At 37.8% G+C, this 23,001-nt stretch overlaps 1 protein-coding gene across 3 annotated transcripts in view; it reads left to right on the plus strand.

Moving 5' to 3' along the window:
* Window positions 1–23,001, plus strand: part of ERCC6L2 (ERCC excision repair 6 like 2) — a 150,070-nt gene that overhangs the window by 63,434 nt on the left and 63,635 nt on the right. For all 3 annotated transcript variants that reach the window (XM_027550233.1, XM_027550232.1, XM_027550234.1), the window contains one exon: window positions 12,969–13,064. In XM_027550233.1, coding sequence (XP_027406034.1) covers window positions 12,969–13,064 — 96 coding nt within the window. The remainder of the gene's footprint in view (window positions 1–12,968; window positions 13,065–23,001) is intronic.

A 23,001-nucleotide genomic window follows, 5' to 3' on the forward strand; every position in this document is an offset into this window, starting at 1 on the left:
GGGCATAGACTTGGATTACTGTGATATTGAATGGTTTGCCTTGGAAACGAACAGAGATCATTCTGTCGTTTTTGAGATTGCATCCAAGTACTGCATTTTGGACTCTCTTGTTGACCATGATGGTCACTCCAATTTTTCTGAGGGACTCCTGCCCGCAGTAGTAGATATAATGGTCATCTGAGTTAAATTCACCCATTCCAGTCCATTTCAGTTCACTGATTCCTAGAATGTCAACATTCACTCTCGCCATCTCTTGTTTGACCACTTCCAATTTGCCTTGATTCATGGACCTGACATTCCAGGTTCCTATGCAATATTGCTCTTTACAGCATCGGACCTTGCTTCTATCACCAGTCACATCCACAGCTGGATATTGTTTTTGCTTTGGCTCCATCCCTTCATTCTTTCTGGAGTTATTTCTCCACTGATCTCCCGTAGCATATTGGGCACCTACTGACCTGGGGAGTTTCTCTTTCAATATCCTATCATTTTGCCTTTTCATACTTTTCATGGAGTTCTCAAGGCAAGAATACTGAAGTGGTTTGCCATTCCCTTCTCCAGTGGGCTACATTCTGTCAGATCTCTCCACCATGACCCGCTGATCTTGGGTTGCCCCACAGGCATGGCTTAGTTTCATTGAGTTAGACAAGGCTGTGGTCCTAGTGTGATTAGACTGACTAGTTTTCTGTGAGTATGGTTTCAGTGTGTTTGCCCTCTGATGCCCTCTTGCAACACCTACTGTCTTACTTGGGTTTCTCTTACCTTGGGCGTGGGGTATCTCTTCACGGCTGCTCCAGCAAAGCACAGCCAGTGCTCCTTACCTTGGACGAGGGGTATCTCCTCATCGCCGCCCTTCCTGACCTTCAACGTGGGATAGCTCCTCTAGGCCCTCCTGCGCCCGCACAGCCGTGGCTCCTTGGACGTGGGATTGCTCCTCCCGGCCGCCGCCCCTGGCCTTGGGCGTGGGGGCGTGGGGTAGCTCCTCCCACCCACTGCCCCTGGCCTCGGACGTGGGGTAACTCCTCTCATCACCGCCCCTGACCTCGGACGCTGGAAAAAGTCTTTTCAATAAGTGATGTTGGCAAAATTGGACAGATAGATGTAAGAGAGTGAAAGTAGACTCTCTCCTAATGCCAGATACAAAAATAAATGCAATGTGGATTAAACATTTAATGTTAGACCTAAAACCATAAAACTCCTAGAAGAAAATATAAGCAGTGAGCTCTTTGGCATTGATCTTTGTAATGTTTTTGAATCTTTCTGGGCAAGAACAGTAAGAACAAAAATAAACATGTAACTACATCAAACTAAAGAGCTTTGGCACAGTGGAGAAAACTATCAACAAAAGAAAAAGACAGCCTACTGAATGGGAGAAGGTACTGTAAATGGTATGTTCAATAAGGGGTTAATATCCAAAATATATAAGGAAATCATAAAACTCAATATAAAAAAGCCAAATAACCTTAAGAAATCAGCAGAGGTCCCAAATAGATATATTTCCAAAGAAGACATACAGATGGCCAACAGGCCCATGATGAGGTGCTCAACATGACTAATCATCAGGGAAATGCAGATCAAACCAGAAAGATAGCACCTCACACCTGTCAGGGTAACTTTTACCAAAAAAACAAAACAGATAACAGGTGTTGTTGAGGATATGGGGAAAAGGCAACCATTCTGCACTGTTGGTGGGAATCTAAGCTAATACAGTCACTATGAAAACCAGTATGGAGGTTCCTCAAAAAATTAAAAGTACAACTGTCATACAATCTAGCAATTTCACTTTTGGTCATTTATCTGAAGAAAATGAAAAACACTAATTTGAATAGATACATGTATGTTCACTGCAGCAGTATATATGATAACTATGACACAGAAGCAACCTAAGTGTCTATTGATAAATGGATAATGATTATACACACATACATAGATATATATACTTTATGTATATATACATATATATGTATACAATGGAATGTTACTTAGCCATAAAAAAGGATGAAATCTTGCCCTTTGTGACAACATGGGTGAATCTACAGTGTATAATCTAAGTGAAATAAATCTAAGTGAGAAAGACAAGTACTATATGATTTCACTTACATATAATATCTAAAAAATAAAAGGACAAACATAGCAAAACAGACTCAGATACAGAGAACAGGCTAGTGGTTGCCCAAAGGGAAGGAGTAGGGAGAAGGGGTTAAAAGGTACAGGGGATTGAGAGGGTCAAAATAAAGAAGTCATGTGGATACAGTGTACAGCATAGGAATATACTCAAATTTTTAAAAAGGTCTTCCGTATATTTTTCAAATCTAGCTGATCATTTATCTATATTTTTTGGTTTTTATGGTTTCTAGCTTTTATTTGTTTAGTAGTTTTAGTCATTTTTTAAAATATCTTTTTGAATGGCATTTTTACTCTATTTGACTTCTATTTTGGGGGGATGCTAATCCTTCTATTTGTTCTTCCCTCTGGCTCTTGCTCGTGGTAGACGGTTTCTTCACACATTTTGTAATTTTTTATTTTGAGCTTATCTTCAGTGGGGCTCTTCTTCCCTCTGTTCATCCTTAGGAGACTGGTTGTGGGAGTTCTCCATTACTGTGGTTTTACTTTGACTTCTCTGTTAGGTGTCCCACCCAGGGCACGAGAAGTTTTGGATTCCTGTTTTCCTGTGACTGAATTCAAAGAATGGTTTGTTACCTAAATCCTTACATTTGTTACGTAAAGAACTTTACAAAATATAATAAATACATTCATCAGCTGTATTTTTCAAAAGAGATATACTCAGTTTTTGTTTTGTTCTTCTCGTTTTGCAAAAATTTATATTTAATTTCCAGGTGTTGAAAAAAAAGACTTTCAAACTGGCTCAGTTCATTATTTTTGCCAGAATCCTAATTCTTCATTATCTTTTAGTTTATCAACAGCTTGGACTTTGTGTTATGTTAAAGGGAAATTTAGTTTTCTTTTACTCCCCCCTCCCCATTTTTCCAGAGAAGGCGATGGCACCCCACTCCAATACTCTTGCTTGGGAAATCCCATGGACGGAGGAGCCTGATGGGCTGCAGTCCATGGGATCACAAAGAGTCGGACACGACTGAGCAACTTCACTTTCACTTTTCACTTTCATGCATTGGAGAAGGAAATGGCAACCCGCTCCAGTGTTCTGGCCTGGAGAATCGCAGGGACGGCGGGGCCTGGTGGGCTGCCGTCTATGGGGTCGCACAGAGTCGGACACAACTGAAGCGGCTTAGCAGCAGCCCCATTTTCCATGTAGTCTTTACTCTTTTTATTTTTTGTCTATTAATTAATTTTTAGCCTTAAATAATATACTTTAATCTTTGATTTTTAGTCCAGCAACTTTCTACAGTACCTTCTAAGTTATGTAATGTGTGATATTAACATTAGCACACATCCACCGTTTCTTCTACTTCTGTCATCTGTCTATATTGTTGCTAAGTCGCTTCAGTCGTGTCCGACTCTGTGCCACCCCAGAGACGGCAGCCCACCAGGCTCCCCCGTCCCTGGGATTCTCCAGGCCAGAACACTGGAGTGGGTTGCCATTTCCTTCTCCAATGCATGAAAATGAAAAGTGAAAGTGAAGTCGCTCAGTCGTTCCCGACTCTTAGCAACCCCATGGATTGCAGCCTACCAGGCTCTTCTGTCCATGGATTTTCCAGGCAAGAGTACTGGAGTGGGGTGCCATTGCCTTCTCCATCTGTCTATATTATCTGTCAGCTATTTTAACAAATAACTTTGTATGCCAGAATATATAGAAAATAAATTTTATGTATTTTTGAATATCATAAAATGTCTTTTATGTGATCTCTCATGTAATTGCTTTGGCCAACTGTAGAGAATTTCTTTTTAGATCTCTGTAGGTATTCAGTTCAGTTCAGTTGCTCAGTCATGTCCAACTCTTAGTGACCCCATGAACCACAGCACGCCAGGCCTCCCTGTCCATCACCACCTCCCAGAGTTCACCCAAACTCATGTCCATTGAGTCGGTGATGCCATCTAACCATCTCATCCTCTGTCGTCCCCTTCTCCTCCTGCCTTCAATCTTTCCCAACATCGGTCTTTTCAAATGAGTCAGCTCTTCACATCAGATGGTCAAAATACTGGAGTTTCAGCTTCAATATCAGTCCTTCCAATGAATATTCAGGACTGATTTCCTTTAGGATGGACTGGTTGGATCTCCTTGCAGTCCAAGGGACTCTCAAGAGTCTTCTCCAACACCACAGTTCAAAAGCATCAATTCTTAAGTGCTCAGCTTTCTTTATAGTCCAACTCTCACATCCATACATGACTACTGGAAAAACCATAGCCTTGACTGGACGGACCTGTGTTGACGAAGTAATGTCTCTGCTCTTTAATATGCTGTCTAGGTTGGTCATAACTTTCCTTCCAAGGAGTAAACGTCTTTTAATTTCATGGCTGCAATCACCATCTGCAGTGATTTTGGAGCCCTCAAAAATAAAGTCTGACACTGTTTCCACAGTTTCCCCATCTATTTCCCATGAAGTGATGGGATCAGATGCCATGATCTTAGTTTTCTGAATGTTGAGCTTTAAGCCAACTTTTTCACTCTCCTCTTTCACTTTCATCAAGAGGCTCTTTGGTTCTTCAACATTGTTTTCTGGTATTTCGTATTTCTGAAATTTTGTCTAATGCCAATCAACCAGTTGTAATCTGAAATTTCACAGTGATATCTGAGTCTTTTACAAATTAATTAAAAATTAAATTAATTTTTTTTGGTTGTGCTGGGTCTTTTGGTTGCTGCATGGGCCTTCTCTAGTTGCAGCATGAGGAGCTACTCTTCATTGTGGTACATGGGCTTCTCATTGCAGTGGCTTCTTTTGTTGCGGAGCACAAACTCTAGGCACATGGACTCTGTAGTTGCAGTGTGCAGACCCCAGGATGCACAGGCTTCAGAGCTGTGGAGTGTGGCTCAGTAGTTGTGATGCATGGGCTTAGTTGCTCTGCAGCACGTGAAATCTTCCCGGACGAGGGATGGAACCCATGTCCCCTGCATTGACAGGCAGATTCTTATCTACTGTACCACCAGGGAAGTCCGATATTTGAGTCTTGATGTGAGTTTTTGTTCATTTATTTTGCTGGGTGTAATCTGAAGGCTTGTATTTCTGAACTCTAGAAAATTCTCTTTGATTATTTCTTTGACAGTGGCTTCTCTTCAGTTTTTTCTAGTGTCTCTCCTGGTCACTAGGTTATCTGATTTTAGTGTTCCTACAATGATTCTTTTTTGGGGGAGGACAGAGTTGCACTGCATAGCTTGCAGAATCTTAGTTCCCCAACCAGGGATAAACACAGCCCCTTAGTAGTGAAAGATTGGAGTCCTAACCACTGGACCACCAGGGAATTCCCCTAGAATGATTCTTTAAACCTGTGAACTTTGATCTCTTACTTTGTGTTTTTATCTTTCTTGGCTCTATGTCTGAAAAAAAAAAAATGGCATTTTCCAATCTTCTTATTTTATTTTAAATAACTAATTTTTTGTCTTTTAAATTATGTATTTATTTTTTTGAACTCTCATTCTGTGAATCTTTATTCTGGAATGTCAATACCTTAAAGCTTAGCTTTCCATAATCATCTCATTCAGTTCATCAGAGGAGAGTTTTCTGGCGTTTTTCCTTGGGTTGGAATTTTTATTGGAATCACTGAATTTATAAACAACTTTGTAGAAAAATGACATTTTAACACTTTTGAACCTTCCTATCTATGAGCATGGTATTGGTTAAATATATTTAGGCTTCTCAGTAAAAGAATAGTTTATTCGACCTTTTAAAATAAATATTTATTTGGCTGTGTCAGGTCTTTGTTGTGGCATGCAGTATGTTCGATCTTCATTATGGCATGCAGGAGTTTTATAATAATACATAACAATAAAATTTAATTCATTGATGGCATTTTTTGTGTAACTTTAAGATACGGTTAAATATAATTTTTATATATTTTTTATACAAAATAGAATGTGAAAGACCTAAGGAATGAATAGCCTGCATGTTGATTATTTGTCTTAATACCATTTCTCAGGTTGAAAAGAGCTGTATTCTTTTTGTATTTTATTGCCTAAGGACTAAGCTTTTGCGCTTAGCCATATGAGAGGAGTGACAGGTGTGAAAAGTTTGCAGTTCTGAATTGTATTATCATCAAATAGAGAATCATCTCGTCTCTAGAGATAGAATTTAGAGGTTATTTATTTTTTTTAAAGAAATATTGCCTCTGAATTAACTTGGACAGTCTTCAAAGTATCTTTGAAGATTGTTACCTCAACTAGTGGTAACCTTCCTGTGGCTTATTTAGGACATCGGAGGTAAATTCATGTCACAACTTACTGAACAGTTGACTAGACTTATTTTTGGTGTTAAGTGTTAGAAAATATTTCTTACTCTCCAATTTTATTTTAATCATAACTAGTTGATTTTTCACACAATAGTCTAATTATGTAATCTTATGAACCTTGATTTTTCAAAAATTTCCCCATCACGATAGTAGACAGGTAAACTTCTAACTTTTCTTCTAGTTATTTGTTATCTAAATCACCTACTCCCCTAATTTACTTATTTTTAGAATTTTTTCCAAAGCTTACTGTTTATCTCACCTCATTCCTTTCTTTGAGTTTAAGTCTCCGTGATACCTTTTTGCTATTGCCTCTAATAAGTTATTTTCCAAAGGAGCTAATTCAATTTCTATTGAATATTGAACCTTAAGTCAGGATACCTGGGTTTGAATCCAGACACTAGCCACTTCAATGACTTTTAAGCAAGTAAATTAATATTCCTGATTCTCAATTTCCTCATCTGTAAAAATGAGAACAATAGCTCATAGAACTGTGTTGAGGATGAAAGTATAGGATAAATGAAAAATTCTAGCACCATTTCTGGCATATAATAGATGCTGTATAAATATTAATTTCTTTCTATTTTGATAGAAACTGCATAAGAGAAGACTGTTAACATTTTCTCTCCCTGGATGAATAGTATCTAGTATAAAGATTCCGAAAAGGGAGAGATAGCAAGAGAAAAACCTCAGTGAAAGGCTTTAAAAGTTGAGATTAGAAAAGCGTAGAATATAAAGAAAACTGATTTTATTCTTGGATTTTAAGTTTTACTTTTTAAAAATACAAAATTTATGATCATTATATAATAAAATAATTGCTAAATATAGGGTATTTAGACAAAGAAAGTTCAAAATATGAGAGGATAACAGTATTCGGTAAAATCTAAAAAGCTGTGTAGGCAGCTGAAATCTTTAAATCAGTAGACAAACATTTTATTATTCAGTTTTGCTAGATATATTTAGAAAAAAAAACTTTATAAATAACTTCATTCCAGAATGAATTATTTGTCTTCTGATATGTTTTGGCTGGTAGAAAAATGAATTTGTCAGATCCATTAAACAATTTCTTATTTTTAAAACTGTCAAAATATGCATATATCTTTTGTGGCTTCTTTTCACTGTATATTTTAACCAGAGGTCAAATTAAATGAAGACAGAACTTTGACTCTCCAAAGAATTGAGAAGTTTTAAATAGAGGAGTGGCATACTTAGTTTTCTCTGCGTGTGTGCTCAGTAGCTCAGTCATGTCCGGCTCTTTGTGACCCCACGGACTGTAGCCCACTAGGCTCCTCTGTCCATGGGATTTTTCCAGGCAAGAATACTAGAGTGGGTTGTCATTTCTTCCTCCAGGGGATCTTCTTGATCCAGGGATCAAACCTGCATTTCCAGTGTCTCCTGCATTGTCAGGCAGATTCTTTAACACTAGGCCACCTGGAAAGCCTCTAGTTTTCTATATTCTGTATTTAAAATTATTTTATGTAATGTGGGAATGGATCTGAGGTCAAAGGGAAGGGAAGACTGGAGGCCACTGAAGTAATACATACAGGTATGATATCAACGTTTGAAATAGGGGAAGGGAAAATAGAAATGAAGAAGGGACTCGTGATTAAAAAAAAAAACAAAAAAACTTTTTTGAGGTAAATTTGATAGGACTGGATATTGGTTGGCTTTTTTAGTTGTTTTATCTTGCTTCTAAGTCTGTTGGTGACAGATTCTATTAATTTTCCTTAGTCTGACAAAATCATGATTTCCCTTTTATTCCTGAAGGGTGTTTTTACTGTATATAGAATTTTGTGTTGACAGTTCTTTTAGCACTTGAAAAATGTACTGCTTCCTCTGGCCACCTTGGTTTCTAATGAGAAATCTACTGTTATTTGAACTTATGTTCCCTTAAAAGTAATATGTTGATACAATTTCTCTCTGACTGCTTATAAGAGTTTGTCTTCTGTTTGCGGAAGTTTAATAACTTCAGATATGCAGATGACACCACCCTTATGGCAGAAAGTGAAGAGGAACTAAAGAGCCTTTTGATGAAATTGAAAGAGGAGAGGGAAAAAGTTAGCTTAAAGCTCAACATTCAGAAAACGAAGATCATGGCATCTGGTCCCATCACTTCATGTGCAACAGATGGGGAAACAGTGGAAACAGTATCAGACTTTATTTTGGGGGGCTCCAAAATCACTGCAGATGGTGATTGGAGCCATGAAATTAAAACATGCTTACTCCTTGGAAGGAAAATTTTGACCAGCCTAGATAGCATATTGAAAAGCAGAGACACTACTTTGCCAACAAAGGTCCGTCTAGTCAAGGCTATGGTTTTTCCTGTGGTCATGTATGGATGTGAGAGTTGGACTGTGAAGAAAGCTGAATGCCGAAGAATTGATGCTTTTGAACTGTGGTGTTGGAGAAGACTCTTGAGAGTCCTTTGGACTGCAAGGAAATCCAACCAGTCCATCCTAAAGGAGATCAGTCCTGGGTGTTCATTGGAAGGACTGATGCTGAAGCTGAAACTCCAATACTCTGGCCACTTCATGTGAAGAGTTGATTCATTGGAAAAGACCTGATGCTGGGAGGGATTGAGGGCAGGAGGAGAAGGGGACGATAGAGGATGGGATGGCTGGATGGCATCACTGACTCAATGGACACGAGTCTGAGTGAACTCCGGGAGTTGGTTATGGACAGGGAGGCCTGGCATGCTGCGATTCATGGGGTCGCAGAGTCGGACACAACTGAGCGACTGAACTGAACTGAACTGAATTACACTATATCTAAACATAGTTTTCTTTGGGTTTGTCATTTTGGAGTTCATGCAGTTTTTGCATTCTATAGGTTTATCTTTTGCCCCAAATTTGGGAAGTTTTCAGCTATATTTCTTTCAGTACCTTTTCATTCAGTGTCACTCTCTCTTTTCTCTTGATACAAGTATTAGCTCTTTTATGTCTGTCTCTCAGGCCTCTAAGACTTTTTTTTTTTTTTCCTGGGCATTTTCTTTCTGTTGTGTAGATTGGGCAAATAATATTGACCTGCTCCTATGTTTATTGATTCTGTTTTCTGTCATCCAACCAGCAAGTTTTGTTATTCAGTTATTTTTCAGTTCTAAAATTTTTTGTTTGGTATCCTCTCTTTCTTTGCTGAGACTTAATATTTTTAATTTGTTTCAAGCATATTTCAAGCATTTTTGAAGCATTTTTATTGTGGCTGCATTTAAATCCTTGTCAGATAATTCGAACATCTGATTCTTTGCAGTGTTATCCATGTTGTCTTTTCTCATAGAAATTGAGATTTTCCTAGATATTGATAAGAGTAGTAATTTTTTATTGTATATTCGATGTTTTGAGTCTTATGTTATGAGACTGTGTATCTTATGTATAACTTCTATTTTAGCCAGACACCATGCCAGACACATTAGGTAGAAATCCATGTCTCTTGCTTGGCCTATGTTGATATCCTGAGATTGAGGCACTTTATTGCTATTTCTGCATGGTTTTCCCCACACTACAGAGGGGACCTTGGTTATAGCTTGGCAGAAGTCAAAAGTTCCAGCTCCTTTATCAGTCTTCCCAGACACCACCTGAATGAGAATGAGAGGCACCTCTTTACTGTCAGGCAAAGATGGAAATTTAGTCTCCCCACTCAGTCTTGGATGACCAAGTTAGGCTTAGGGCTACAGATTTTTTTTTTTCTATTGTGTTTGCAATAATAGGCTGGTTATTGTTTTCATTTTTCTGTCTTAAAACTCTATGCCTTTCCATTCTTTGCCTAAAGGAAGAGGCTTTTCTTAGGTTTCTTTCTTTTTTTTTTTTTGGTCTGTGACTGTTTGCTGGCTTCTCCCAAGGAACTTCCCAGGTGACTCAGACAGTAAAGAATCTGCCTGCAATGCAAGAGACCCAGGTTCGATCCCTGGGTTGAGATTTCCCTGGAGAAGGGCATGGAAACCCATTCTGGTATTCCAGTCTGGAATATATTAGGCAAAAATACAGCCAGGAAACTCACTGCCATGTCGTTCCTCTTGTGGTCTGTAACCAATCTGTGTTCCCTCCAGCTTTCATAATCTTTTCATTTTATATATAATGTCCAGGGTTTTCAGCTGCACTTAGAGGAATAAAGACAAGTATGTTTTTTAAGTGTGTATATTTATTTAGCTAGAGTATATTAGCAGTTTTTAAAAGTTATGTTAGGAAAATCCTAGATAATAGTATTTAAGTATCCAAAAAATGTAAAAACCAGCATAGCCTACTTAAATGAGCTCTAATGCTCAAATTTCTTAGAGATATTCTGTTACACTTGTTGTTCAGTCACTAAGTCATATCCAACTCTTTGCAACCCCATGGACTGCAGCACACCAGGCTCTCCTGTCCTTCACTGTCTCCCAGAGTTTGCTAAGATGCATGTGCATTGAGTCAGTGATGGTCTCTAAACATCTCATCCTCTGCTTCCCCCTTCTTTTGCCTTCAGTCTTTCCCACAATCAGGATCTTTTCCAGTGAGTCATCTCTTTGCATCAGGTGGCCAAAGTATTGGTGCTTCTACTTCAGAATCAGTCCTTCCAGTGAATATTCAGGGTTGATTTCCTTTAGGATTGACTGGTCAGATCTTATAGTCCAAGGACTCTCAAGAGTCTTCTCAGTGCCACAATTCGAAAGCATCAGTTCTTTGGTGCTCAGCCTTCTTTATGCTCCAGCTCTCATATCCGTACATGACTACTGGAAAAACTATAGCTTTGACTATACGGACCTTTGCTGGCAAAGTGATTTTGTTGCTTTTTAATATACTGTCTGGGTCTGTTATAGCTTTCCTTCCAAGGAGCAAGCGTCTTCTAATTTCATGGTTGCAGTCACTGGCCGTAGTGATTTTGGAGCCCAAGAAAAGAAAATTTGTCACTGCTTCCACTTTTTCCCCTTCTGTTTGCTATATAGTGATGGGACCATATGCTGTGATCTTAGTATTTGAATGATGAGTTTTAAGCCAGATTTTTCACTCTCCTCTTTCACCCTCAAAAAAAGGCTCTTTAGTTCTGCTTCACTTTATGCCATTAGAGTGGTATCATCTGCATATGTGAGGTTGTTGATGTTTCTCCTGGCAGTCTTGATTCCACCTTGAGCTTCATCCAGCCCAGCATTTCATATGAGGTGATCTGCATAGAAGTTAAGTAAGCAGGGTGAGAACACAGAGCTTTGTCATACTCCTTTCCCAGTCTTGAACCAGTCTGTTGTTCCATGGCTGGTTCTAACTGTTCCTTCTTGACCTGCATACAGGTTTCTCAGGAGATAGGTAAGGTGGTCTGGTATTCCCATCTCTAAGAATTTCCATTGTTTGCTGTGATCCACACAGTCAAAGGCTTTAGCATAGTCACTGAAGCACAGATTGATGTTTTTCTGGATTTCCCTTACTTTCTCTATGATCCAACAAATGTTAGCAATTTGGTCTGTGGTTCCTCTGCCTTTTCTAAACCCAGCTTGTACATCCGGAAGTTCTCAGTTCATGTACTGCTGAAGCCTAGCTTGTAGGATTTTGAGCGTAAGCTTGCTTTTCTGGATTTCCCTTACTTTCTCTATGATCCAACAAATGTTAGCAATTTGGTCTGTGGTTCCTCTGCCTTTTCTAAACCCAGCTTGTACATCCGGAAGTTCTCAGTTCATGTACTGCTGAAGCCTAGCTTGTAGGATTTTGAGCATAAGCTTGCTAGCATGTGAACTGAGTGCAGTTATATGGTAGTTTGAACATTCGTTGGCATTGCCCTTCTTTGAGATTGAAATGAAACCTGACCTTTTCCAGTCCTGTGGGCCCTGCTGAGTATTCCAAATTTGCTAACATATTGAGTGTAACATTTTAACACCATCATCTTTTAGGATTTGAAATAGCTCAGCTATAATTCCATTACCTCCACTAGCTTTGTTCTTAGTAATGCTTCCTAAGGCCCACTGGACTTCACACTCCACGATGTCTGGCTCTAGGTGAGTGACCATACCTTCATGGTTTTCTGGGTCATTAAGATCTTTTTTGTGTAGTTCTCTGTGTTCTTGCCACCTCTTCTTAATCTCTTCTGAAATAATAAGTCAGGTCCTTACTATTTCTGTCCTTTATCCTGTCCATTCTTGCATGAAATGTTCCCTTGGTATCTCCAGTTTTCTTGAAGAGATCTCTAATCTTTCTCATTCTTTGTTTTCTTCTATTTGTTTGCATTGTCCATTTGAGAAGGCCTTCTTATCTCTCCTTGCTCTTCTCTGGAACTCTGCATTCACTTGAGTGTATCTTTCCCTTTCTCCTTTGCCTTTCCCTTCTCTTCTTTTCTCATCTATTTGTAAAGCCTCCTCAGACAACCATTTTGCCTTCTTGTATTACTTTTTCTTTGGGATGGTTTTGATCACTGCCTCCTATACAATGTTATGATCCTCTGTCCATAGTCCTTCAGGAATATTCTAGAGTGGTACCAAAAAAAAAAAATGTTCCATAGTAATTTTCCTTGCGGCATATTTGTGTTTTAATTACCTTTCTTTTATAATGTTAATGTAATACTGTATTTATTTTGTTATAGAAACCTGGCATCATTGAGTTACAGAGCAAAATTTATTTTTACTGTTTTAATGTGCTATTTTTTTAAATTTACTCCAGGGCTGGTGGACTAGGCCTTAATTTTGTTGGTGCCAATGTGGTTGTATTATTTGATCCTACGTGGAATCCAGCCAATGATCTTCAAGCAATTGACAGGTAATGGTGACAAAATTTGATGTGACCTGTAAATGCTTTAATCTAAAAATGCTCCTGAAATTTTTAGGTTGCCTATAATGTGACTGTGATTAGAAGATAAGGAAAACATTGTAAAATTTTTTTTAATTTTTATTTAAGATAACCCTGAACTTTTTAATCCAAATGGCAGGCTGTTAGTCATTTATTTCCCCTCCATCTCAAAATCTCACTATTGTGACAAGATTAATTTAGAAGAGAGAATAAATCCCTATTCCTGGAGGAAAGTCGAAAAGGCCACTACTAGTAGATCAGAAGTTTTAAGAAACTCATGAAAGGATTTTTATGATGAAGGGACCAGCAGAGAAAAGCCACAATCCAGAGTCAACAGGAGAGCATAGAGAATTTTCAAGCATGGGATCAGCAACTTCAGGACATGAGAGTAGACCAGAGTACATCATTCCAGGAAATTAACGTGCTGACTCTAAAACAGATTCCTGTCCCATACTTTGTACATAAAGAGGGATTGACATGTGCTCCTTGATCAAAACTGAAAAAATCATTTCATAAATTTTATAAGTAAGTGGGAAATCAGACTGGCAAAATATTCTTACAGTGGTTGTTTGCACCAGATCATAAAGCATGGAAACCCAGCTTTCTTAAACAGTCCATTTCATCATTGTCTGAAGGTTTTCTGAATACAATTCTTTTACCTCCTTAGTTAAATCTATTTTAGATATTTTATTCTTTTTGATACAATTGTAAATGGGATTTTATTATTTCTCTAATAGAGCATTGTTAATGTATAGAATGCAACAGACTTCTGTATATTAATTTTGTATTCTGCAGCTTTACCAGATTCATTGATGAGCTCTCATATTTTTTTTTTCTTGCATCTTTAGGATTTTCTGTATATAGTGTCATCATCTAGAAACACTGAGCTTTACTTCTTCCCCTTTAGCTTGGCTATGAGTATATTATTAGCTGTGGGCTTATCATATATGGCCTTTTTTATGTTGGGGCATGTTCCCTCTAGTTTCAGTTTATTGAGTTTTTTTTTATCATAAATGGATATTAAATTTTATTGAAAGCTTTTTCCACATTTATTAAGATAATATAATTTTTATTCTTCTGTATGTTAACATGGTATATCACATCAATTGATTTGCAGATATTGAATCCCTTGCATCTCTGGGATAAATCTCACTTGATCATGACATATGATCCTTTTAACGTGTTGTTGAATTCAGTTTGCTACATTTTGTTGAGGATTTTTGCTTCTGTGTTCATCAGTGATATTACCTGTGATTTTTATATCTTTTTCTGGTTTTGGTATCAGGGCTATGCTGACCTCATAGAATGAGTTCAAAATGAAAGTAGTTTGAGAAAGATGGTGTTAACTCTTCTCTGAATGTTGAATTCATCTGTGAAGCTGTCTGGTCCTAGACTTCTTTGTTGTTGGTAGTTCTTTGATTACCAATTCAATATTGTTACTACTAATTAGTCTGTTCAAATTTTCTATTTGTTCATGGTTCAGTCTTGAGATTCATTTCTACTAATTTATTTATTAGCTATTCACTTTATTGGTGTATAATTGTGAGTAATCTTTTATGATCCTTTGTATTTCTGTGATGTCAGTTGTGACTTCTCCATTTTCATTTCTGATTTTATTGATTTTAGTTTTCTCTCTTTTTTTTCCTTGAAGAATCTGGCTAAATCAATTCTTGTTACCTTTTGAAGAACCAGCTCCTAGTTTCATTGATCTGTTCAAATTTTTTAGTCTCTGTGTCATTTATTTCTGCTCTGATGTTCATTTCTTTCCTTCACTAACTTTCAGTTTTGTTCTTTCTCTAGTTCCTTGAGGTGTAAGTTAAGTTTAGTTTGTTCATTTGGGTTTTTTCCTCATTTCCCTTGTTTCTTGAGGGAGGCTTGTAATGGTATAAGCCATGAAACTGCTCTTACTGAGTCCCATACATTTTGGATCATTGTGTTTCCATTTTCATTTGTCTGCAGGTATATTTTTATTTGTTCATTGATTTCTTCAGTGATTCATTGTTTTTTAATAATGTATTGTTTAAACTCAATTATTTGTGTTTTTGCAGATTTGTTTTTAACTGGTTGATTTCTCATCTCTATAGTTATGGTCAGAAAAAGATGCTTGATATGATTCCCATCTTAAATTTACTAAATTTACTTGTTTTGTTGCCTAACATATGGTCTGTCCTGGACAGTGTTCCATGCGAACTTGAAAAAAAGGTCATTCTTCTGCTTCTGGATGAAATATTTTATCTTTATCTATTTAGTCCATCTGGTATAACATATTAAGACCAGTGTTTCCTAATTCATTTTCTCTCGGGATGTTCACTAACCCCAGGAATGTCAGTGGGGTGTTAAGTTTCCTACTATTAATGGTGTTACTATCAGTCTCTCCTTTTCTGTCTTAATATTTGCTTTATATATGTAGGTGCTCCTTTGCCAGATGAATATGTATTTACAATTGTTATACATCCTTCTTGAATTGATCCCTTGATCACTATGTAATGTCTTTGTCACTTCTGCAATCTTTGTTTTAAAGTCTATTTTTTCTGGTGTGTGTTGCTACCCCAGTTTTCTTTTCCTTTGCATTTGGGAGGAATATCTTTTCCCATCTCCTCAGTTTCAGTCTGTGTGTCTATAACTCAAGAGTGAGCCTCTTGTCGGTAGCATATAGATGGCTCTTGTTTTTGTATCTGTTCAGCCACTCTGTGTCTTTTGATTGCAGCATTTAGTCCATGTACTTTTAATGTAGTTACTGATAGATATGTTCTCCTTTACATTTTCTTGTTTTGTGGTTGTTTCTGTAGTTCTTTTTTATTCCTTTCTTCTTTTGTTATCTTCTTTGTGATTTGATAGATATATTTTGTGTTATGTTGGTATTCCTTTCTCTTTTTTCCATATGTTTAGATTTTTGGTTTGTGGCTACTATAAGATTTAATATAGCGCTCTATTTACGGGGCTTCCCTGATGGCTCAGTGGTAAAGAATTCGCCTGCCAAGGCAGGAGACATGGGTTCAATCCCTGGGTCAAGAAGATTCCTTGGAAGAGGAAATGGCAACCCGCTGCAGTATTCTTGCCTGGGAAATCCCATGGAGAGAGGGGAGCCGGGTAGGCTACAGTCAAAGTCAGACATGACTTAGCGACTAAACAACAACTGTCTTTGTACATGATTATTTTAAGTTGCTGATCTTTTAAGTTCACACACACTTAACAACCCTAAATTTTTACTCTTCTCCCCCCCCCAGAATGTTTATTATTTTTTACATCCTATTTTATATCTTTTTGTTTTGTGTATTCCTTAACTACTTTTATGGATATACATAATTTTACTACTTTTGTCTTTTAACCTTCCTACTAGCTTTATACATGGTTGATTTACTGCCTTTACTATATATTTGCCTTTACCAGTGAGATTTTTTCCTTCCGTAATTTTCATGGATCTAGTTGTGGCCTTTTCTTTTTCACAGAGATAAGTCTCTGTAACATTTCTTATAATTTGGTTTGGTGGCACAGAACTCTTGGCTTCTACTTACCTGTGAAACTTTTGATCTCTCCAGATCTATGTGAAACTTTGCTGATTAGAATATTCTTGTTTGTAGGCTTTTCCCTTCCGTCACTTTAGGTATGTTGTGTCACTCCCTTCTGGCCTGCAGTTTCTCCACATAGCTCATAGAGTTATGGATTTGTCTTTGTATATAACTTGTTGCTTTTCCTTTTTCTCTTTCTCTTTAATTTTTGACATTGTAATTACAACGTTTCTTGGTGTGCTCCTGTTTGGGTTGGTCCTGTTTGAACTTTTTGTACTTTCTGGACCTGAATATCTTTCCTTTTCCAAGTTAGGGAAGTTTTCAGCTATTACATCTTCAAATATGGCCTCTGCCCCTTTGTCTGGGACCCCTATAATGTGAATGTTAGTATGTTTCATGTAGTTTAAGAGGTCTCAAACTGTCCTTCTTTTCTTTTTCTTTTTTCTGTTCAGCTACAGTGATTTCCACAGCTGTGTCTGCCAGCTCATTGATCCATTCTTCTGTATCATATGATCAACTGTTAATTCATTTTAGTGTATTTTAAAGTTGCATTTTTTATTTTTATTATTGCAATGTAACTGACATATAACTTTATAGTGTTTTATAAACAAAGTATTGTTGATTTACAGTATTATATTAGTTTTGGGTATACAGATAGTGATTCAATATTTTTACAGATTATACTTCGTTGAAAGTTATTACCAGATAATGGCTATAATTCCCTGCACTATGCAGTATCTTCTTGTTGCTAATCTATTTCATATACAGTAGTTTGTATTTCTTAATCCCATTACCCTGTCTTGTCCCTATCCCCTTCCCTGACCCCACTGGTAAGCACTTGTTTGTTTTCTATTTCTGTAATTGTGTTTCTGTTTTCCTATATATGTATTCATTTGTTTTATTTCTTAGGTTCCACATCTAAGTGATATCATATAGTATTTATCTTTCTCTGATTTAATTCACTAAGCATAATGTTCTCTAGGTTCATCCATGATGCTGTAATTGGCAGAATTTCATTCTTTTTTATGGCTGAGAAATAATCCATAGGAAAGCTACGACAGACCTAGACAGTGTGTTGGAAAGCAGACATTACTCTGCCTGCTCTGTATAGTCAGGGCTGTGGTCTTCCCAGTGGTCGTGTACGGTTGTGAGAGCTGGACCATAAAGAAGGCAGAGCACCAAAGAATTGATGCCTTCAAACTATGGTGGAGAAGACTCCTGAAAGTCCCTTGGACAGCAGGGAGATCAAACCAGTCAATCGTAAGGGAAATCAACCTTGAACATTCGTTGGAAGGACTGATACTGAAGCTGAAGCTCAAGTATTTTGGTCATCTGATGCGAACAGTCAACTCATTCGAAAGGTCCCTGGTGCTGGGAAAGATTGTGGGCAGAAGAAGAAGAGGGCATCAGAGGATGAGATGGCTGGATGGCATCACTGATGCAATGGACATGAACTTGGCAAACTTCAGGAGATAGTGAGGGACAGGGAGGCCTGGTATGTTGCAGTCCATGGGGTCACAAAGAGTCAGATATGACTGGGTGACTGAACAACAACAATAATCCATTCTTATATGTATACCAGATCTTTATCCATTTGTATGTTTATGGACACTGGATTGCTTCCATATCTTGGCTATTGTAGTTAATACTTCTATGGACATTGGAGTGCGTGAATCTATTTAAATTAGTATTTTCATTTTTTAGCTATAAACACAAAAGTGGGATTGCTGGATCATATCATAGTTCTATTTTTAGTTTTTGGAGGACTCTCCATACTGTTTGCTATAGTGGCTGTACTGATTTACATACCTGCCAGTAGTATACAAGGATTCCTTTTTTACTCCATCCTTGCCAACAGTTGTTTGTGGTCTTATGATGACAGCTGTTCTAAGGGGTGATAGCTGATAGCTTATTGTGGCTTTGATTTGCATTTCTTTAATAATTAGTGACATTGACCATCTTTTCAGGTTCCTGTTAGCTTCTTAGGAAGATTTCTCTTCAGGTTGTCTGCCCCATTTTTGATTGGGTTGTTTGGGTTTTTTTGACATTGTTTTCTTGATACTGAGTTGTAAGAGCTATTTATATTTTTTGGATAATAACCCCATGTTGGTCATATCATTTGCAAATATTTTCTCCCATTCCTTAGGTCATTGTCTCATTTTGTCAATGGTTTCCTTTCTTGTGCAAAACCTTGTAAGTTTAATTAAGTTTCATTTGTTTATATTTGCTGTTATTTCCCTTGCCTTAGGAAACTGATCTAAAAACAGTTGATACAGTTTATGTCATAGATTGTTCTCTAGGAGTTTTATGATTTCAGTACTTAGATTTAGGTCTTTAATCCATTTTGATTATTTTTGTTGTTGGTGAGGAAATGTTCTGTTCTCATTGTTTTACATGTGGCTGTCCAGTTTTCCAAGAACCACTTGTTGAAGAGACTGTTTTGTCCATTATATCTTCTTGCCATCTTTGTCATAGATTAATTGTGTACAGGTGCATGAGTTTATTTCTGGGCTCTTTATTCTGTTCTATTGATATGTGAAGTGTTTGGGAGAGAGTTTCAATTTCAGATGAAGGGACTCTGGTAACTCACAGTCATATTGTTGTTCAGTCCTTCAGTCCTGTCCAGCTCTTTGCAACCTCATGGACTGCAGCACGCCAGGCTTCCCTATCTTTCACTATATCCCAGAGTTTGCTCAAACTCGTGTCCACTGAGTTGATGATGCCATTCAACCATCTTATCCTCTGTCGCTCCCTTTTCCTATTGCCCTCAATCTTTCCCAGCATCAGGGTCTTTTCCAGTGAGTCAGCTCTTCACATCAGGTGACCAGTGTATTGGAGCTTCAGCCTCAGCATCAGTCCTTCCAATGAATATTCAGGGTTGATTTCCTTCAGGATTGACTAGTTTGATCTCCTTGCAAGAGTCTTCTCCAGTACCACAGTTCAAAAGCATCAATTCTTTGGTGTTCAGCCATCTTTATGGTCCAACTCTCACATCAGTACATAACTACTGGAAAAACTATAGCTCTGACCATATGGATTTTGTTGGCAAAGTGATGTCTCTGCTTTTTAATATGCTGTCTAGGTTTGTCATAGCTTTCTTCCAAGAAGCAAGCATCTTTTAATTTTTATGGCTGCAGTCACTGTCTATGTGATTTTGGAGCCCAAGAAAATAAAGTCTGTTATTGTTTCTATTTTTTCCACATCTGTTTGTCATGAAGTGATGGGACTGGATGCCATGGTCTTAGTTTTTTAATGTTGAGTTTTAAGCCAGCTTTTCCCCTTTCCTCTTTCACTTTCATCAAGAGGTTCTTTAGTTCCTCTTCACTTTCTGCCATTAGGGTGGTATCATCTGCATATCTGAGATCATTGATATTTCCCACATTAATCTTGATTCCAGCTTGAGCTTCCTCCAGCCCAGCATTTCACATGATGTACTCTACATAGACATCAAATAAGCAAGGTGACAATATACAACCTTGATATACTCCTTTCCCAATTTTGAACCAGTTCATTGTTCCATGTCCAGTTTTAATTGTTGCTTCTTGACCTGTATACAGGTTTTTCTGGAGGCAGGAAAGGTGGTCTAGTATTCCCGTCTCTTGAAGAATTTTCCATAGCTTGTTTTGATCCACACAGTCAAAACCTTTAATGTAGTCAATGAAGCAGAAGTAGATTTTTTTTGGAATTCCCTTGCTTTTTCTGTGGTCTTACAGATGTTGGCAATTTGATCTCTGGTTCTTCTGCCTTTCGTAAATTTAACTTGTACATCTGAAAGTTCTCGGTTCATGTACTGTTAAAGCCTAGACTGAAGGATTTTAAGCATTCCCTTACTAGCATGGTGGGCTTCCCTTGTGGCTCAGCTGGTAAAGAATCCACTTGCAATGTGGGAGACCTGGGTTTGATCCCTAGGTTGGGAAGATCCCCTGGAGAAGGGAAAGCCTACCCACTCCAGTATTCTGGCCTAGAGAATTCCAGGGACTGTGTAGTCCGTGGGGTTGCAAAGAGTCAGACACAACTAAGCGACTGTCACTTTACTAGCATTGTAGATGAGTGCGATTGTGCTGTAGTTTGAACATTCTTTGGCATTACCCTTCTTTGAGATTGGAATGAAACCTGACCTTTTCCAGTCCTGTGGCCACTGCTGAGTTTTCTAAATTTGCTGGCATATTGAGCGTAGCACTTTCACAGCATCATCTTTTAGGATCTGAAATAGCTCAGCTGGAATTCATCACCCTCACTAGCTTTGTTTGTAGTAATGCTTCCTAAGGTCCACTTGATTTCACACTCCTGGATGTCTGCCTCTAGGTAAGTGATCACACTGTCATGGTTATCTGGATCATTATAACCTTTTTTGTATGATTCATCTGTGTATTCCTGCCTCCTCTTCTTAATGTCTTCTGCTTCTGTTGGGTCCCTTCCGTTTCTGTCCTTTATTATACCCGTCTTTGCATGAGATGTTCCCTTGGTATCTCTAATTTTCTTGAAGAGATCTCTAGTCTTCCCCATTCTGTTGTTTGCCTCTGTTTCTTTAAATTGTTCACTTAAGATGGCTCTCTCGTCTCTCCTTGCTCTTCTTTGGAACTCTGCCTTCAGACGGGTATATCTATCCTTTTATCCTTTGTGTTTCACTTTGCTTCTTTTCTTAGCTGTTTGTAAGCCCTCCTCAGACAACCATTTTGCCTTTTTGCATTTCTTTTTCTTGGGGATGGTTTTGATTACTGCCTCCTGTACAGTATTAGGAATCTCCATCCGTAGTTCTTCATACATTCTTTCTATCAGATCTAATCCCTTGAATCTATTTGTCACTTCCAGTGTATAATCATAGGATTTGGTTTAGGTCCTACCTAAATGGCCTCGTGGTTTTCACTACTTTCTTCAATTTAAGTCTGAATTTGGCAAGAAGGAGTTTATGACCTAACCCACAGTCAACTCCCAGTCTTGTTTTTCTGACTGTATAGAGTTTCTCCATCTTCGACTGCAAAGAATATAGTCAGTTTGATTTCAGTAATGAGCATCTGGTGATGGGCAGAGTCTTCTCTTGTGTTGTTGAAAGAGAGTGTTTGGTATGGCCAGTAGGTTCTCTTGGCAAAACTCTATTAGCCTTTGCCCTGCTTCATTCTGTACTCCAAGGCCAAACTTGCCTGTTACTCCAGATACCTCTTCACTCCCTATTTTTGCATTCCAGTCCGCAATGATGAAAAGGACATCTTTTTTTGGTGATAGTTTTAGAAGGTCTTATAGATCTTAGTAGAGCCATTCAACTTCAGCTTCTTCAGCATTGGTGGTTGGTGCATAGACTTGGATTACTGTGATATTGAATGATTTGCCTTGGGAACAAACTGAGATTATTCTGTTGTTTTTGAGACTGTACCCAAGTACTTAGTTTCAGACTCTTGTGTACTGCCTTTTGGACTCTTGTGTAATGCAAGGGCTACTCCATTTCTGATAAGGGATTCTTGCCCATAGTAGAGATTTAATAGTCATCTGAATTAAATTCACCCATTCCCATTGATACGTAGACAAATACCAAAATCAGTATTGTTTTAACTTTGAGTTATAATTCTTCTTGTTTTCTATACAATTTTAAAAGACAGGTGCATAAAAATAATTATAACTGTTCTGCTAATGAATACATGGCATATAAAGATATAATTTGTAACATCAATAAAATAAAGGGTGATAGCAGAGCTGTAAAGGTGGTTTAATGCAATTGAAATTAAGTTGGTTTCAGCTTAAGATAGGATAAATTTGAACCCATGTAGTCTGACTTGCAGAGCCTAGACTTTCAACAAGCTTCTTCCCAGTGACAGCTGCTCAGGAAAGTGGTCAAATGAAAACCACAGAAAAATTTCCATTTCCTTTTGATTTAACAACACTTGTTGTAATTTTGTTCTTTTTCATCTAGGCCATCAGGACCCATCTTATTTATCCCAGTGGTCCCTCAAAATACAGTTCACTCTGCTTTGGCATTCAGTGAAAGTTAGTTGATGATAAAACTAAATGAATGGGATTCTTCTTCTTCTCCCTCTCCTTCTGTTGACTCTGACTGGAGGAAACAAGAAAAGTGAAGATACTGACCTCCACACTGTATAACAGTTTCTTGACACTCATCTTTATGTGATTAAAGACCTTTTACATATTTGTACTTTATAGACTTTGAAACTGATGATGCATGGGTCCAGTATAACATGTTACAAGGTTTTGTCTGTAAAGATTAAAGAGTAAATGTTCTAACACAGTCTGTCACTCAGCAAACAGTTGACTTACACCAAAGGACATTTCCTTAGATCCATTTGTATTTATCCTTAGACCCAAATGCCTTGGGGGAGAGAAAGGGATTATGAGCCCCTCTCTATCCAGGCTGCAGGATGCAAGTGACAATGCAGTAACTTATCCCT

The sequence above is a fragment of the Bos indicus x Bos taurus genome, chromosome 8, assembly GCF_003369695.1.
Source record: "Bos indicus x Bos taurus breed Angus x Brahman F1 hybrid chromosome 8, Bos_hybrid_MaternalHap_v2.0, whole genome shotgun sequence".
In the NCBI taxonomy this organism is placed as follows: Eukaryota; Metazoa; Chordata; class Mammalia; order Artiodactyla; family Bovidae; genus Bos; species Bos indicus x Bos taurus.